General features: G+C 37.2%; 1 protein-coding gene across 1 annotated transcript in view; it reads left to right on the top strand.

Moving 5' to 3' along the window:
* Window positions 1–3994: 3994 nt before the first annotated feature.
* Window positions 3995–19995, top strand: part of TNKS (tankyrase) — a 215657-nt gene continuing 199656 nt past the window's right edge. The window contains exon 1 of the mRNA XM_060653141.3: window positions 3995–4774. Coding sequence (XP_060509124.1) covers window positions 4102–4774 — 673 coding nt within the window. The 5' untranslated portion in view covers window positions 3995–4101. The remainder of the gene's footprint in view (window positions 4775–19995) is intronic.

The raw sequence follows: 19995 nt of genomic DNA, 5'->3' as shown, positions 1-19995 counted from the left end.
AAAATGTAGGATGTGGTAGCCTTTAATCACACATAGCTAATTAGTGACAAAGCTAGGATTCATAACCATGCAGTCTAAATGCAAAATCCACATTCTTTGTTTTAAGTTTATTTATTTATTTTCAGAGAGAGAGAGTAAGGGAGGGGCAGAGACAAGGAGGGATAGAGAGAGAATCCCAAGCACTGTCAACGTGGAGCCCAACATGAGGCTCAAACTCAGGAATCACGAGATCATGACTTGAGCCGAAATCAAGAGTCAGACACTTAACCGACTGAGCCACCCAGGTGCCCCCAGAATCCATTCTTTACTACTATATTATATTGCCTCTCTGCCTGGAATTAATACTTCACATCAAAGTGACTAGTCTCAAGTGTATAGACCACACCAGGAGAAAACCCAATTTATCAGAGGGCAGACTACAGACATCTTAGGAACAGTATCCAGAGACCCTGCTATGGAAGAGATATCTTACAAAGCAACTGAAAATCTAATAAGCTAATATGTAGGGATCTTTAAATTACTGTAATTTTATTGCATTGTAATAAATTGTTTAGCTTTTCCTTTTAATGAAACTTCCTCAGATACAATGTGGTTAGCATGAATGCAGCTGTTGGAATTTTTGCACATCTGTGGCTTTACAAGATAATATTCTCCTGGGTTTCTGAATAGCAATTCAGCTAAAGTTTCTCTCAGCTTAGTACTACTTTCATAGAGAAATCTGGGCCCTGGGCATAATGGCTATTTCTGACTTAAGAATAACACCTTCAAAGGCCAAGGTGAGGAAATGGCACCGCCTCACCTAATCTATAGCTCTAGTCTGCGCTTCTGAGTTTGCAGAGAAGGCTTTGCTCAGAGCATGGAAGAATAAGTGGACTTAGTAGATCTAAAATTCTACCAGTGAACTTGGATTTGGGGCAGATCAATGAGAAGTGCATGGATGGAATAACCACACCAAGTCTAGTTGAAATTTGGCAACTGCAAGTTTATGACTGTGTAACTTACAAAGTGTGTTCATATGATCTCTCTGGGGGAAAAACAAACATTACATCACAGTCCAGAAGGCAAGTGCCCTTTGAGTTGGTGGTTCTTTCTTTTGTGTCAACAATAATGCTTCAGAGAGTGTTCTGTGCTCACATTTTTATGCCACATGGACATGATTGTTCTGAAAATATTTTTGAAAGTGATAGGGTGCCACATAACTATGATCCTCAATAATTCTTGGAGATAGTCAGGGCCTGTCTAAAATCTTGAATTTTCAGATGAGGAAACAATTAAACCTGATCTTTCTTTGTTTAAGATTCCCATTGCATGTAAAATGTTGGATATTTTTTCCCAGCCACTCTCTTTGTCACAGAGGAAGTTGTAAGGAGATAGCATCAATAGTGGCTATGAGTTCCTATTAACACCTTACGTATACCACATAAGAGAATCAAATTAACACTGGGGAAGTGCTTACAAAACAACAGGTCTTTTAATCCTCATGGCAATGCTACAATAAAATCAGAATTTTTGAATGACAGAGCTGAAGCATATCTACCAAGATTAACCAACTAGTAATCCTCAGAGATGTGATTCAAGCCGGTTTGACTTCAGACTTTGCTCTTTTCATTAGCATAAAATGCATTCCTCATGGAATTGTGTGTAGCTGTAAAAGATTAGGTAATGATATCTGCCCTTTCCTGTTTAGAGCTGAACATTAGTCCATATAAACCTAAACCTTATAAATACTTAATGTTAAGTACCTTTACTACTTTCCACTGGAGGGGGAAAAGGCAATTTCCAAGTGAGCAAATGCATTTTCAGACCTAGTTTACCAGTAGAATAGTTTCAGGCAATTTGGCCTGTTTCTCTTTATCCAGCAGAAATTTTCTTATTTATTTTGTACTGATAAACAGACACAGTAGATGCATGTGAATCAGGGTAAACATTACTACTTCTCATGATCTGTGAGTAATTGGACATCAGGGACCAGGTGGGATATTCCTTATGCCTCCCATTCAGGAAGAAGGCCATAGTCAACGGGGCACGAGGTGAGTTACGAGCATCTAATGTATTATGTTGATAAACCCCTTTTCTGAATACTATCCTGTGCTGTGAACTAAGATTCAAAACCAGGAGAGGGGCGCCTGGGTGTCTCAGTCAGTTTAGCATCTGACTCTTGATTTCAGCTCAGGTCATGATCTCGTGGTTTTTGTGAGTTTGAGCCCTGCACCTGACAGTGGAATTCTCCCTCTCTCCTTCTGCCCCTCCCCCCACCGCCCCCCCCCCCCCTTCAAAACAAAGAAATAAACTTAAACAAAAAACACCAACATTGAAAACCAGGAGAATGTGTATTGTGGGCAGATGTTAGCTGTACTGATGGAGTTTTCCTATCCAGCCACACATTTCTGAACAATGGCACAAATTTGTAAAACAGATGCATACAGTTGAGAGTTATAATCTGTAATCCCAGATGAGATGATAACAAATGTCACTCAATATTATGTTACTGACCTTGTTTAATGTAGATGGTATTTCTAAATAAACCTACCTGTTTATTTAGGTGGGAATATTAACATCACAGTACTTATATTTAATAATGAACATATGAAACAATACCTCGTTTAATATTCTGCAATGACCAATTTCTACTTGACCCATGTAATCCTTGTCCTTTCTTAAGACACAATTGCTATCTATGTCCCCTCTATTGGAATAATGCTGTTTTGTCTAAACTTCCACAATGTGTAGTTGACTATTAAATAGGAAGCAGGAAATGGACACTGCACTGAGATTATCCCATGCACTGACACATCTCTTTTGACGGCGGATCAAAAAAGTAGGTACAGGCAGAAGAAAGAGAGAAAAAGCAGTTACTAAAGAATGGCATCTAAAGGTGAATGATGGATAGCAGTCAAGTTTTTATTTTAGTTTGGGAGGGAGAGACAACAGAGGCCAGAGGATTGGGGAAGAAAGGTTCAGCTAAAAAGAATTCAAAAGGAACATATTCATAATTATTAGAGCCAAACTTTAGGTGAGAAATAAAAGTACAGAGATAACAGAATAGAAAAATCATAATTTTAATAGTTAACAATACAATTATGGAACTATTAATTCGATTTTGCAGAGGAGAACGTGAGATGCAGAGTGGTTAAACAGCTTACCCAAATTCACACAGCTAGTAAATTAACAAGTTTGAATTCCAATCCTGGCAATCTGAACCATTTATTTATTTATTTATTTATTTATTTATTATTTTTTATTTTGAGACAGAATCTCAAGCAGGCTCTGCACTGCCAGCACAGAGCCCCATGCAGGGCTGGAACTCAGGAACCATGGGATCATGAACTGAGCCTAAGTCAAGAGTCCCACGCTTAACGGACTGAGCTACACAGGCGTCCCCTGAACCACTATTTTAAAATGGAATATTAATAAAGTGGACAGAGCGAGAATACTTACTTACAGGAAGGGACATTGAGACCAAGAGAATAACGGGGGAGGGGGGGGAGTAGCTGGGGGGAGGGGAGAGGATGGGGGGCTCCATTAAAGTAAATTACCAATGGGCTAAATATAGTTATGTTTTAGTAATGGTCAGAGCGCTTTGTGTACATTTGTTCATTTAATTCTGCTAACAATTCTGTGTGGTAGGTACTCACAGTTCCATTTCTCAGACAAGGCCACCTGAGACATGATAAGCGATTCGGTCCCTTCTTGCATTGAATTACGCCTTAGGAGCACGCTCCGGAGCAAGATACGGAAGACTGAAGGAGACGTGGCGACAGAACCGAGCAGGGCAAGGCAAACAAACTGAAAGCGAGAATGGAGGAAAGAAAAGTGCCTCATTTATGGAGTGGTCGGCTCCAACTTTCAAACCTCCGCAGCCGGCCCGCCAAGGCTTCACAAAGCCCGTCCCTCAGTCACAAAACCCGCCCCTCGGTCACAAAGCCATGCCCCGTTCTTCGGCTTTTCTCTGAGCTCCCAATACTTCCCTCCTTCTCTTTGGCCCCTCCCACTCCGCTCCGCATCATTTCCTGTGCGCTGGATGCTAATTGGCCTAGCGGTCGGAAGTGAGGGCGGGCGGTGGGGCCGTTGCCGCAGTGACAGTGCTGGGGGAGTCCGAAGATGGCGGCGTCGCGTCGCTCTCAGCATCATCACCACCATCATCAACAACAGCTCCAGCCCGCCCCAGGGGCTTCGGCGCCGCCGCCGCCACCTCCACCCCCACTCAGCCCTGGCCTGGCCCCGGGGACCACACCAGCCTCCCCAACGGCGGGTGGCCTGGCCCCCTTCGCCTCCCCGCGGCACGGCCTAGCGCTGCCGGAGGGGGATGGCAGTCGGGATCCGCCCGACAGGCCTCGATCCCCGGAGCCGGTTGACAGTACCAGCTGTTGCAGTACCACCAGCACAATCTGTACGGCCGCCGCCGCTCCCGTGGCCCCGGCGGTTTCCGCTTCATCTGCCGTCGGGGTCGCTCCCAACCCAGCCGGCGGTGGCAGTAACAATTCACCGTCGTCCTCTTCTTCCCCGACTTCTTCCTCATCTTCCTCTCCATCCTCCCCTGGATCGAGCTTGGCGGAGAGCCCCGAGGCGGCAGGAGTTAGCACCACAGCAACATTGGGGCCTGGGGCAGCGGGACCTGGGCCAGGGGTCCCAGCAGTAAGCGGGGCCTTACGGGAACTGTTGGAGGCCTGTCGCAATGGGGACGTGTCCCGGGTAAAGAGGCTGGTGGACGCGGCAAACGTGAATGCTAAGGACATGGCCGGCCGGAAGTCTTCTCCCCTGCACTTCGCTGCAGGTCAGAGACTTTTGTTTATTAAGGGTTTGGTCTTGGGGACAGGGGTCTGGGTAGGGATGGAAAACAAGTTATGATAGAATAAAGTGGGGGCGTGGTTATGGTTCTTCAACACCTCACCGGAAGTCTAGAGGTTCCTTTCTTTAGGATAGTGCCTGGATGACGGGGGCGTGGTGGGGGAATGTGTGAATTCATTCTTTTTTAGCGTTCGCATAGTGATACTTGTACCCGTTTCCAAACTCCCTTAGAGATCGTCTCCAGATATGGGTATACTTAAACTTTTTCGGTTACGAGTGTGAAGGAATAAAGTTAGATTTGGGCAGTCTTAAGAGTTTTGTCGTTTGTTTACTAGTTTATTTCGTTTTTACAACACGGGTATGTTCCATGAGGATAGTCTAGACCAAAAGAAGTTTAATGTAACTCAACAAGTGTTTAAGGATCTATGGTACTCTTAGTAAGCCAATGAAAGACATAAATGAAGTATGTGAAACTTTCCCCCTTTCTCAAGGAGTTTACAGCTTAATTGGGTAGATTAAAATATGCCTATATGAAACAACTGGAGAAGAATGTTTGGATGCATATGTGATGGTAGAAGAAATAAAGGGTTTGAAGTCCTGGACACTCCTATTTGTTATTTGTCTGATAGACAGTTTACCTTATCTCAATTGCCTCGGTTTTCTCGTGGACAAAAATGATATACTAAGTTTGTGTGAGGATTTAGTGAGAAGCATCTGGCACATTAGTTTTCAAAAAAAAAAAAAAAAAACCCTGCTAGTTCCTAAACTCTGGACCACACACTTTTTGTGTGTGTGTGTGTGTGTTTTTTTTTTAATCAAGTAATTGGCCATTGTCTTTTAAAAATACCTAGTATATTTTTATAAAATACAGATAAGTATTAAAAAAAGGACCATAATCTCACTGCCCAGATATCTACTATTGATATTTTAAAATATAAGGAGAATAATGTTATATACATTAGAAACATTAAAAATGTATATGCTCTATATACATTATAAAATTCATATAGGACAGAAATGTACAAAATGAAAAAGCACACACACACACATCAAAGATAACACACCGAAGATACCTCCTGTTAAGGTTCTTGCTATGTTGGCAATACATATCACTTTTTCAGTTTGTTCTATTTATGGTAAAAGATATGTTAGGAACTATGTGTATTATATATTTTTTACCCCAACTTGAAAGATATTATTACCCTCATTTTACAGATGACAGACGTGAAGCACTTATTGTTAAAATAAGTTCAAATTCACACAGAATCATGGAACCTGGATTTGAACTCTGTTTGATTTTAGAGTTTGTGAAATCAAGCTTAAACTATTAAAACCAATACCTGGGTTAAGGTCACTTTTCACTTTGTGAGTGTGTGTGATGGAAAGTTTCTGCTTTTGTACTGTTTTGGGGGAAGAAGTAACTGGGGCATAAACCTTAAGAGTAGCATTCACACATTTTTTTTTTTTTTTATTGCAGTCTATACAAGTTTTAGGAAATAATACTTTCCTTTATTACATGTGTTGTCTTCTTATATTTTATATCCTATTCCATTTCATTTTTAACAAATGTTGTTTGTGGTTTGTTAATGGGTCATGGTCAGCAATATGAGAAACAGGAAATCATTATTAGATTACTGGATCCATTTTTGATGTATAGACACTATAGATAGTATAGATACTATTAGGTATTTAGTGAATTGAATCATAAACAGGCCCATATAGTAGATATTTGCTCAAGGGTGTTGCTTATTTTAGATGAAATAGCATTTATTTTTCTTTAGGTCAAATGAAAGCTCTGAGTCTGATATAATAAGTCAACTGAGGTTTGCTTTTGCATGCATTGTTCCAAACTTGACTAGTTCAGCACAGATCACAAATCTTGTCATTCCTCACTGTACCACATTATAAGTAATTGTTAACAGAGGATAGTTATATGTATATGTGTGATAATGTACTTATTTAGGATCAGTTACACATAAAACAGTGCTTGGCTTCTAAATCAACTTCTGTGTGCTACAATAGTTACTTTTTATTCTGTTTTAGAGTTTTATGTGTACCCAAGAAGTTACACGACAATAACACACAGGCCTGTAATTATGTTGTAATTATGAGAACCTGACTTTTAACTGTTTTTTTTTTTTTTAATGTTTATTTTTGAGACAGAGAGAGACAGAGCATGAACAGGGGAGGGTCAGAGAGAGGGAGACACAGAATCTGAAACAGGCTCCAGGCTCTGAGCTGTCAGCACAGAGCCCGATGCGGGGCTTGAACTCACTGACCGCGAGATCATGACCTGAGCCGAAGTCGGACGCCTAACCGACTGAGCCACCCAGGCGCCCCTAACTGTTTTTTTAAGAAGAATTTTTTAGTTTCGTTGTGGAAAACAGATAAACACAGTAAAACTACGTGGTATAAAAACGTAACACTCCGCAGTTTATCATACTTCCATATTTGTGTGCATTGCATAGTGTTGGATGAGTGGTTAAGAGTAATTCTCAGATGACTCTTGGTTAGAATGCTAGTAATGGGATTGTCATAGAAAAACTGTTTTAAAGAGGAAATTGGAACAATCCCTTGTTGGAGAAGTTTAAAAATTGTAATTCATTTGTTCCACAAATGTTTTGTTACTTGTCATAGGTCAGGTGTTAAATACCAACACAATTTTGATGTGGTAGACAGGCCTATCTAAGCCCTTACAGAGCTTACAGTCTAATAGGGAAGACTAAACAAGAACAGCAGTAATAACAAAACCCCATAAAGTGTGTAACCTGGAGTTATCGGAATATACTTTAGTGGAGGAGGCAGTAGGGTTTCTTGTCCTGGTTTTACAGCATTTAAGGAAGTCTTTTTAGACAGAGAGGGATTTAAAGGATGGGTCCAATCTAGCCAAGCAAAGATTGGAAAGGAAGAGTGTTAATTAATGCCTTTGTTTCCATTGAGAAGTGAGTCTACAGTTCTATAGAATGAAATGAAACCATTTTCAAGATCTCAAGTGGTATGAAGTCATATGAGGCACCCCTAAATCCTTATAACTTTTAAAAATATTATCATAATTCTTTCCAGATGCAGAATTAAACATTTTTTTCTATCCCATTTTGGACCGTGATAATTATTTATTTAAAATATGGCTTAGACACAATAATGGAATCACTCTGTCCATAATTAGAAACTTAATCTCCAGTTTCCATTGTTTATGTAGATTCTCAAAATACTATTTCTAATGCCTTCTTAAGATGGCCATATCAAAAGGACCCGGTCTTTTCATTGTTGACTAGAGTTTATATAAGACTTTCTCCTACAGATAAGATCCTTGACCCTGATTTTCTGTTATTTAAAGGACAGCAGTCAAAGCTATATAAATAGTATCAATTTGGAGTGTTCAGTTCAGTTCCTAGTGACATATTTTTGTTACAAGGACCAGTATGTTCTCATGTGATCTCTTTTAAAGAAAAGTTTAGATGGGTTTAAAAAAAAAAACAAAAAACTTTAATGAAGCATTGAATTCTGAGATTTCATAGTATTTAAGTTGATAAGCTTTTGAAATAGGCTTCCTAAGTAATTAATTAACCTAAGATTAGGATATGTAATACGAGGCGCTTCAGTATCAAACCCAGCAAAATATGTATGGCAGTTTTATGCTTTCTTTTGACTTGATGGTACAAATGAAGTTCCTATACCTGAAAAAAAGACACATAAAAAACATCACTTTTTCTGAACTGTTGCCCATCAATGGCTAAGAAAATGAGTCGGAACCCTTCAGTCCTGGAGTGGGAATCTTAGTTAACATTGTTTGGTAAACTCCTTGATTATACTTTCAAGCAAATGCCCTGCCTCAGAGTTTAAGAAGGATCTAATTTGTAAAAGGAACTAGCTTCATAAATGTCTTTCCATTTTATCTTTTATTTAGTGTTTTCTTAAAATCTTATGCTTTAAGGTACCATTTAAAAAAAAAGTTACATTGAACTTTTAGTTAGAAAGATGTGGTAAGTTTCTCTTTCTTCTACTTTAACTATGTCACTCTTTGGAGGCAAGTGATTTAAAGAACAAAATAGCTATTTGTAAGATGTTATATAAAACTAGTCAACAATAGAGGAGTGTTTATATACATTAAAATACTGTGTAATTTCTATTACATATGTATCTGCTTTATATTCTTCTATCAGTCTATTTGGAGGGGCAGTTTAGCGTAAATTGCAAGCATCTGTGCACCTTCCCTAAGTATGCCAATATATGCATATTATTATCTAGAGTTCAGTGTTTGTTTACAAAGTTGTGTTTTAATGTAAAATCTGTACAAATCTTATTTGTACATTAACTGAGTTCTTTTTAAGTAATTTTTTTAAGTTTATTTATTTTGAGAGAGAGAGAGAGAGAGAGAGAGAGAGAATGTGTGCAAGCAGGGGAGGGGCAGAGAGGGAGGGAGAGAGAATCCCAAGCAGGCTCCTCACTGTCAGCACAGAGCCAGTTGTGGGGCTCGATCTCACAGATTGTGAGATCACGGCCTGAGCTGAAAGCAAGAGTCGGACGCTTAAGTGATTGAACCACCCAGGTGCCCCCATTCACTGAGTTTTGACAAAGGTGACAACTCAGACCCTTTTGGAAAGTCATCATAACCTTAGAAAGTTCCTTCATGCCCATTTCCTTAATCCCTGTCCCAGATACAAATATTGTTCTTTTTGTCCACTCTAGATTATAAATTGCCTGTTTTAAAAGTTCATAAAAATGGAGTCCTATAGTATCTACTCTTTTTCTGTAAGATATATTTTGCTCAACTGATGTTTTTGATGTTGTAACATGTATCAGTGGCTCCTTTTTACTGCTGAATAGTATTTCATTATATGAATGTGCTATAGTTGGTTTGTTTCTTCTCCTATTGATGAACTTTTAGGGTATTTCCAGTTTTGGACTTTAATGAAGGAAGCTGCTATAAACATTCTTGTAAAAAAAAATTTTTTTTTTTTTTGTGGACATAGACTTTCTTTCTCTTGCGCATATACCTAGTGTTGACATTGGTGGGCTTAGGGTAGGTAAATACTCAGTTTTAATAAACTTACAGACGTTTTCCCAAAGTGGATGTGTCATGTTACATTTCCATTAATGTAATATGTAAGAGTTCTAGCTGTTCTGTATCTTCATCATTTCATGTTCTCAGATGTTTTAATTTTATCTTAATTGTGATTTTATTTTGCATTTCCCTGAAGTCTAACGTTGAAGACTTTTTCATCTGTTTAGTTGCCATTTATATATGTTTTATGAAGTTTTGTCCTTTTAAAAATTGGACAAAGTTTACTTTCATTGGGTTCATCTTTTTATGTTGAATTTTGGGAGTACTTTATATAGTTGCGTGTTAATCCTTCGTTAGCTATATGTTACACATGTGCTGATCCGTTATTAATAAGTCCTTTGAATGGAAGTTTCAAATTTAATTTAATTTATGTTATTTGTATGTTTATTTTATAGTTATTGCTTTCTGTGACCTATGACTGGGGTAAGAACTTTCACCTATTCCCAAGTAACAAAGATAGATGTTTCTTACTAAAAGCTTTATGGTTTTAGCATTTACATTTAAGTTTGTGATCAATCTTATGTTCATTGTTGTGTCATCTGTGAGCTTGAGTTGAGGTTTATTTTTCTCTGGGTGGATATTCAGTTTTTTTGATGCTGTTTCTTGAAAAGGCTTTCTTTTCTCTATTGGATTGCTTTTTCTTCATTGTCAAAAATCAGATGCTTGTATAAGGGGGAGGGGTCTGTATTCAGGCTTTTTATTCTGTCTTGTTGATATATTTGCCTGTTTTTATGTCAGAATTACATTGGCCGGGTAACTGTAGCTGTGTAGTTATTTTTGAAGTTGATAGTTTGAATGTTCCAATTTGGCTAACCTTTTCAAGATGCTTTGGATCTTCTAGGTCTGTTGCATTTTCACTGAAATTTTAGAATCAGATTATCAATTTCTACAACATAGCATGCTGAGATGATAATTGGGATTATATTGAATCTGTTAGTCAATTTGGGAAAAATTGACATCTTAACAATATTGAGTCTTCTAATGCATGAGTATTATTTAGGCCTTTATTTTCTCTTAGCAGTTTTCATAAACTTTAGTGTAAGAGTCTTTCATGAGATTTTTTATTCCTAGTTTTTAAAAAATGTATATTAATGCCATTAAATTGGATTTTGAAAATTTTTATTTTTCAATTGTTTGCTAATTTGATCAATTTCTTTTTTAAAAAAATTTTAAAAAAATTTTTAAAAATATTTATTTTTGAGAGACAGCGTGTGAGCAGCGGAAGACAGAGACAGGGAGACACAGAATCCAAAACAGGCTCCAGGCTCCGAGCTGTCAGTGCAGAGCCTGATGCAGGGCTCAAACTCACAAACTGTGAGATCATGACCTGAGCTAAAGTCAGATGTTTAACTAACTGAGACACGCAGGTGCCCCTAATTTGATCAATTTGTATATTAACTGTGTATCCTGTGATCTAGAAAATTACTATTTCCTTAGGATTTTATTGAAGAATTGTATCTTCAAATGGAGTCAGTTATGACTCGTATTTGTTCTTCTTGATAATGTTGAATAAAAGTGGTGAGGGTAGACATCTTTGTCTTGTTCCAACTCTTAAGGGGAAAATGTTCACTCCTTCACCATTAAGTATGATGTTAGCTTTAAGTTTTTCAAAGCTGTCCTTTATCATATTGAGGAAGTTCTATTTTATTTCTAGTTTGTTGAGTGTGTTTATCATTAAAGGTTGTTGACGCTTTTTCTGTATATATTGAGATGACCATATGGATTTTCTCCTTTATTCTTTTAATATATTACATTACATTGAGTTTTGGAATGTTAAGTCAAACCTTGCATTCTTGAGGTAGATGCTACTTGGTCATGATGTATATTATCCTTTTTATATATTGCTATGTTTTATTTGCTAATATTCTGTTAAAGATTTTTGCATCTAAGTTTATGAGAAATATTGGTCTGTAATTTTCTTTTTTGTGTGTGGTGTCTTTGTCAAGTTTTGGCATTAGGATTATGCCAAATACACTTTATTTGTATTTGTCAGGTGTATTTGGCAGTGTTCATTTCTCTATTTTCTGAATGAAGTGTGGAGAATTGCCATTAATTTTCCTCAAATTTTTGATAGAATCCCCAAATGACACTAAATAGACCTGTAGTTTTCTTTGTGGGAGGATTTTTGATACTGAATTTTCTTTTATACATAGATGGCTAAGAGATTGTCTCAATTATCACCCAATTTTAGTGAGTTATATTTTCCAAGGAATTTATTTTATCTAAGTTGTCAAATTTGTTTGCATAAATTTGTTTATAATATTGTTTTATTACTATTACATTGTCTATAAGAGCTAATGAGATAAACTCCTTTATTATTTTTCATACTGATAATTTGTGTTTTCTTTGATTAGATTTGCTAGGAGGTTTATCAATTCTGTTGATCTTTTCAACCAGCTTTCAGCTTTGTTAATTTTCTCCATTGTTTGTTCCCTTAATTATTTCCTTCTTTCTACTTATTTTGAGTTTACTGTGTTAGTTATTTATTGCTGTTTATGAAACTACCCTGAAGTTTATGAAACTACTTAAGAGCTTAAAATTACAAACATTTATTATTTTGTAATTTTAAGTGGGTCAGTTGCTGTGGGTCACGATTCCAGGTGTGGGTCAGGAATCCGGGCATGACTTAGCTACGTCCTCTGGCTCAAAGCCTTTCATTGGGCTGCAATCAAAATGTGGGTTGGGGCTACGGTCTTATCTGAAGGGATGATTGAGGGGAGAATCTGCTTCCAAACTTGTTCATGTGGTTGTTAGCAAGATTTAGTTCCTTGCAGGTTGTTGGACTGAGGTCTCCCTCAGCTCCATAGAGCAGCTCACAACATGACATTTGACTTTTTTCAGAGCCAGCAATGAGAGAACAAGAAAGGACAAGCAAGATGGAAGCTAGAGTCCTTTCGAAATATACTATCCCAAGTATTGTCTCATCAACGTTTGTAGTATTCTTCTTGCTAGAAGGAAATCAATAGGGCCAGCCTGTATTAAAAGGGGAGAGTTACACAAAGGTGTATATGATGGGGAATGGGGATCATTGGGAGCCATCCTGGAAGCTGTCTTGCACATTTACTTTGTTTTTCTCTTATCAACTTTATTTAGTTTTAGTTCTACAAGTATATGTGTGATAGATAGTTGCCAAAGATGACTCCCATATATTCCTCCTCTTTATGTAATAATGTATGTGACATCACTTAGCAAAAGGTGCAGCCTATTTCCCTCCTCTTGTATTTGAGTTGGTTTTGTGATTTGCTGGGATGAATAAAATGTGGCAGAAGTGTTGCTATATGACATCCGAGCCTTCAGAGATCTTAAACTTTCACATTCATGCATTGGAAACTTTCTCTTTTGGAACCCAGCCACCATGCTGGGACCATGGAGAAGAGAATTAAGGCTTGTGGCTCTCAGTCAGTCTCCACTGCCAGCTGAGTGAGTGAACCACCTTGGATATTCCAGCCTCATGAAGTCTCCAGATGACTGAGCTTAGGTAATTCACAGTTATCATCAGAATAATAAGTAGTAGTTGTTCTCATAAGCCATAGATTTTGGAATAGTTTGTTATAAAGCAATAGATACCTGAAATCATTATTTACAGCTACAGTTCTAGCCATTTTTGCTGCCAATGCTCACCACTAGTCCTGATATTGATGTCTCTAGTTATTTTGGTGTTATTCTCCAGAGTTTACCCAGGAAGCTGTCCTGGAAACAGGATTGTCTGAGATTTTTTTAAATGTCGGTAACAGTTGTTGGCTTATTCTTGGAAATCAGTTTGACTGTGTATAAAATCTTTGGTTCTCATTTTCTTTCCTGAGTATTTAAAACATTATCCCATTTTCTTCTGTAAAAACTGTTAATGTTGAAAGTCTGATGGTAATCTGCTTTTCTTTCCCTTGGTCTTTTTTCCTGGATGTCCAAAGGATTTTTTTCTCTTCCATAAAGTCAACATATTCTAATAGAGCATATATATCTTGGTCTTAGCTCCTCTAAGTTGATTTTTCTCAGGTGCACGATATGCCTTTTCTTTATATAGTTTCAGATCTTTTATTTTAGAAAGGTTTCCTTGAATTTTAGTTTTTAATATTTGTGGGTTTTTTCTTAAATTTTTTTTTAACATTTATTCATTTTTGAGAGACAGCAAGCAGGGGTAGGGCAGAGAGGGAGGGAGACACAGAGCCTGATGCGTGGCTCGAACTCAAAAACCTTGAGATCATGACCTGAGCTGAAGTCAGATGCTCAACCGACTGAGCCACCTAGGCACCCCATGGTTTTTTTCCTTTTATGTATATTGGAGCTTTACCTCTCTAAATTTGCTACTTTGCTTTCTCTCTGTGTGGTAAAAATAATATATAAGAAAGTTTACCATTTTGACCATTTTTAAGTGTTACTTCAGTGTCATGAAATACATTCACGGTCTTGTAAACTATCACCACTGTCCATTTCCAGAATTTTTTCATAGTTCTAAATATAAACTCTGTACTCCTTTAAACACTAACTGCTCATTTCCACCTTCCCGCAAGCCCTGATAACTGTCGTTTACTCTTGAATCTTTTTTCCGAAAATACATCTTCATTTCTTTTTGCTTTTAAAAGATGTTTTCCTTTTCCTTCCGTTTTTCTTGAGGCAGGAGTTTGGAAGGTTTTTCTGTGTAAATGGCTAGACAATAAATATTTTAAGCTTTGTGTCCTGTATGGTCTTTGTTTCAACTGTTTCAACTACTCAGCTCTGCTTTAGTGCCATAAAAGTGTCCAGAGACAATACATAAGTGAATGGGTGTGGTTTGTTCCAATAAAGCATTATTTACAAAAGCAGGTGGTGGCCATATTTGGCTCATGGGTTGTAGTTTGCTGATCCCCATCACAGGGCATTCTCTGTGGTATTTTTTTCACTTTTGTTTTCCTTCTTGTTTAGTTTTTACTTATGAAATGATTTTTAAAATTTTGAATTATTTTCTGAGTTTTGTCATCTTATTTCGAATTCACATATATGCTACTCTTTCATGTCTTGCATCGTTTTACTGTTGCCTTTTAGTAAAAAGAAATAGTAGATCGTAATTTTGTTTTGTGAGTGTTTTCTTTGGCATGCATTGTTTTGGGGGGATGTTATTGTGCTCAAACTCTTCTTATAGGAACTTTGCATGGGATTTTACCTCAATTTTTTTCCATTGCTCATTTTTATAAAAATTGGTAATTTCAAGGATAAAAATAGAAGTTTGAAAGAAAAAATGAAGGTCTGAGATGTCAACCTTTGTTCTTCTCATGTTGGACATGCATCTCTGATCTAGGGTAGATGAAGTCTCTCTATAAGGTTCATCTCTTACAGTAGTAGTAGCATTTAAATTATGAAACATCACCATTTTATGTCCCAGCTTAGATAGCTTATGTACTGCTTTCTATGGGCGTTAACCAGAGACATTTTGTTAAGGGGCTTTTAATAATAATATCCTTTCTTCATAGTCTATTTACATAGATTTTTTTGACAAGAAGTTTAGTCTACTCCTCTGCCATTTCTTTCCCCTGGGGCATCCCTTCCTTCCCCAGAAACTGTGTAGATCACAGCCAGGTGTTCCTTCCTTCCAGATCTGAAGTGATTCTTGGTCAGTTAAAAGGGTAAAGAAATATATCTGGGGGATAGAAGGCCAATCAAGGGTCAAGTTGTGAGCATATGTATGTTTAAAAATGGGATTGTAAGCTTCGATCTCAGAAGAAAAGTAAGGAATATAACTGATGCTAAGAAAATATATTTTATTGTAGTGCCTTGTTTTGGAAGAGTAAACATCGTCACGAGTGTTGTGATAAAATGCAGGTAAAAACACCAGAGTAGCTATTCTTAAAGTAGTTTTTTTCAAGTAATTTTTTTTTAAGTTTATTAATTTATTTTTGAGAGAGACAGACACAGCATGAGCAGGGGAGGGGCAGAGAGAGAGAGAGAGAGAGAGAGGGAGGGAGAGAGAGAGGGGGAGGATCCCAAGCAGGCTCTGTGCTGCCAGTGTGGAGCCTGCCTCAGCTCGAACCCATGAAACTGAGATCATGACCCTAGCTGAAACTAATTAAGAGTTGGATGCTTAACCCATCCCTAGAGTAGCTATTCTTAAATGTATTTAATAGCTTCCTTTTGCTTCACGACAAAGAAATCTTTTGGATGGTTCACTGTAAAATATGCAGTAGATACAGTTGAAGAGACAAGTGTCTCTTAAATTCTTATTCCCTCCCCTCCTTCCTCCTGCCCCCCCCCCCCCCCCACAATGTCAAGATCCTTGAAGTTACTCTGATTTATGTTTATTCCTCTAACAGACATGCTCAGGAAGGTGGGATGTAGCCTTGATCATGGGATTTCCACTGAAGCCTAGGTACTCGGATCATTTTGAGGGTCATTTTCTAAAAATCATTTTTTGAGTAATTAAGAAACATTAGGAGTTTTTTGTTTTTGTGGGCTCCCTGGGTTTTCCTTTTCAGGCTTCATCAGATGTCCAAGATTGCTTTTCCTTACAGCAAGTTGCTGGGTTCTTTGTCAAGTGGAAACTTGTCCTGCCTGTTTGTTCAGGTATCTGTATAGAATTAAAAACTGTGAGCTCAAGTACCTTTTTTTCTTTTCTCTCTCTCTCTCTTCTTCTTCTTTTTCTTCTTTTTTTTGAGTGTGTCAGCTTCCTATTTGGTTAGAGTAGTATATTTTTTAATTGTAGAAAAAGAAAATAAAATGATGTAAAGTTTCCTCTCTTTTGCCTTCTCTGTATAACAAAAAGTACATTAATGGTTGGTGGTAGCTGTTGTTTGTTTGTTTGGATTTGCACCTTTTTTTTCTTTTATGGTAGATTTTTTTTAAAAGTGAAGAGGCATTTAGTAGTTTTAGATGATATGTGTTAACAACAAACGGAACTTACTGATTGACTAAAAATTTTTAAAATTAAAGTCCCTGCATCATCAGTTATAGTTTAAAAATAACCTAAATCTCCTGATGTCCAGTTAATGCTCAGGTATAATGCTTTTGAAAAACTAGGGTATGTATGTGTATAACCAGACACTGAAAAGATAGGATGCCTTCATTTTGATGTATTCATCAACCATGGAAACCATTTTGACATTCTCATCCATCTTGTTAATAAGATGTGCAGCTCTCCCTTTCCAAAAGCTCACATTGTTCTCATGTTGACTACTGACTTTTTTTTAAAGAAGGAAATGACATGGGGTTACAGTTAGTGAATAAATGAATACATTTTAACTTTTTTTTTTTTTCCTAATGTCTTGAGAAGAAATGCCAAACTATACTTTTCTTCTTTGCAGGAAAATATTCTCATTCGGGAAAAAAACAAACAAACAAAAAAACTTTTGGACTAATATAAAAATTTATTGCAAGTTATTAAAAACTTGGCTCCCTCCCCCCACCCCCCCGGCCCCCATATCCTAAAATTTAATAGTAGGAAAGTGTAATTGTTATCCTGTTGGAATTTTATGAAAGCAGATAAATGTGAAGTATATAATAAGAGAAGTTCAGTATTTAGTTCATTGAATTGCTCCCAGTATGTGCACTATAAATATTTGAGCAAGTGAACTTTGTTAGTTAATGCCTCTGATTTCTGATCTTCTGACTTTCTTAATGTGTAAATAATAATCCTTGTATATTAGTCTAGTCCTTTGTCATCAAAATGCTTTCACTGCTCTGTTGCCACATATATGAATGAACTTAGTTTTGAAATTATTACTAAATAGTAATATAAAAATTAATAAAAATAACAGTTGTCTTGGAGTGATTTTTGTGCTTTCCCCATGTGATTTTATTTAATCCTCACAGCAATAGTACAAGGTAGATTTTAAGTCTTTGTTAATAGACGAAGAAACTGAGACTCAAGAGAGTTATATCTAGTCCAAGGTCATGTAGCTGTTAAATGATGATGCTGGATTTAAATCCACATCTGGCTGTCTAAAGTCATTTGGCCTGTGCTAACTCAACTAGAAAGTTAGTAGCAATGAGAATAAAATCTTTTGAGTCATTTTATAATTTGACAGTTGTTACCACTTTCTTAAGTTTGTTTTCTGAAAATAAAAGTAATTGTACAGATTTTGGAAAGTACAGTAAAAAGTCCATTATCTCACTACCTACCCAAGGCAGCTCATATAGTCATTTTGGTGTATTTCCTTCCAGCTTTTTTCTTAGGCATTTAAAATAGAGCAAAACTTCATGTAGATGCTTACTTAAAACATTGTGACTAGGATTTGATTGAGACCATATTTTTTAGAGAGTATTGGAACCTTTGCAATTATCAGAATGTTGGACTCTGATCTTTTGATCAACTGCTTTATAAACATTAAAAGTGTGATTGGAAATAATCTTTGAAGAACCTCGTAATCAAATGGAAGAAGGATCTTTTAGCAATTCTTTTTTTTTTTTTTAAGTTTATTTATTTTGAGAGAACGAGAGCAGGGGAGGGGCAGAGAGAGAGAGGGAGGGAGAGAGAGAATCCCAAGCAGACTCTACACTGTCAGTGCAGAGCCCAGTGCAGGGCTCCATCTCATGAACTGTGAGACCTTGACCTGAGCCAAAACCAGGTGTTGGACACTTATTCCACTGAGCCACCCAGGCGCCCCACAGCTCCTTTCTTTTAAAGACTCCTTAAAATTGATGGGGCGCCTGGGTGGCTCAGTCGGTTGAGCATTTGACTTCCACTTAGGTCATGATCTCATGGCTGGTGACTTCAGGCCCTGAGTTGGGCTCTCTCTTTCTCTCTCTCAAAAGTAAACATTAAAAAACTCAAAAAAAAAAAAAAAAAAAAAGACTACTTAAAATTGTTAGAAAATCTTGAAGATAAACTGCTCTATGTTTTGATTCATAGAAGTAGTCAAGGAAAAAAATACATTTTGAATAAAACACATGGGAATTACAACAATTTGGAAGAACTTAATGCCCCTAAATTGTGCACTTAAAAATGGTTATGGTGGTAAATCTTATGTTACAGATATTTTACTACAATTAAACATTTTTGAATGGGAGTATCTATCATAGTGGCATTTTGGTCTTTCTGTTGTCCTAGAGAGAACTTATTTCATAATATCACTAGCATGAAATATGGAAAAAAGCATATTCAGTAGAGTGAATCCTAGTGATATATTGCAGACACGCTTTTCATCTCTGTTAATTCATGTTTCTGAGAGTGACTGTGGTCTTCTTCTAGGAGTGTGAGACTCACTATATTAGTAAAATGTGTATGGAAATTCAAAAGAACTTTTTGCAATTTGCTTAATTAACAGCCATGGGGACACTTCCATAGTGTGTCTTGCCCTTTTGGGTCTATTTCTGAGGAATCTGGCATGATTCCTAAGGTTTTACTAAGGTTTTACAGTCATTCAATAACAACTCAAGAAATGTAAGTGCCATAAGGAGAAGGATGATGAGAATGGCATTATTTCCCATGCTTAAGGAGGTTTATTATCAAAATGCAGTCATGCCCAAACTTCATGATCTTAGAACTCTTTTACACTCTTTTTTGTTACTGTTTACTTATTTATTTTGAGAGAGACTGTGTGTGAGTGGGGGAGGGGCAGAGAGAGAGGAGAGAGAAAATCCCAAGCAGGCTCTGCGCTGACAGCACAGAGCCCCATGCGGGGCTTGACCTCACCAAACAGTAAGATCATGATCTGAGCTGAAATCAGGAGTCGGATGCTCAGCTGACTGAGCCACCCATGCACCCCCTTTTACATTCTTAAACGTTGCTGAAAAAGCTTTTTGTTTGTGTCTTTGGATTTATCATATTAGGAATTAAAACTGAGAACTTAAAAAAAATAACAATAAAAAGCTCTCTTATATGTTAAAGTAAATCTCACTGTTAATGAAAAGTAACTATTTTCCAACACATGAATTAATGAGGAGAGGCATTATTTTACACTTTGCAAGTCATTTTAATGTCTGACTTAATAGAAGAGACAAGTCTTTGCTGCATGCCCTTTGTTGTGTTGGATTGAAGTACATGAAGAAAGCCCTGCTTTAAGCAGATACGTAGTTTTATTTTTTTTATTTTATTTAAAAAAAAATTTTTTTTAACGTTTATTTATTTTTGAGACAGAGACAGAGCACGAACAGGGGAGGGGCAGAGAGAGAGGGAGACACAGATCGGAAACAGGCTCCAGGCTCTGAGCCATCAGCCCAGAGCCCGACGCGGGGCT

The sequence above is a fragment of the Panthera onca genome, chromosome B1 (assembly GCF_046562875.1).
Source record: "Panthera onca isolate mPanOnc1 chromosome B1, mPanOnc1 haplotype 2, whole genome shotgun sequence".
NCBI classification, from domain to species: Eukaryota; Metazoa; Chordata; class Mammalia; order Carnivora; family Felidae; genus Panthera; species Panthera onca.
This window is presented reverse-complemented; position numbering and strand designations above follow the sequence as displayed.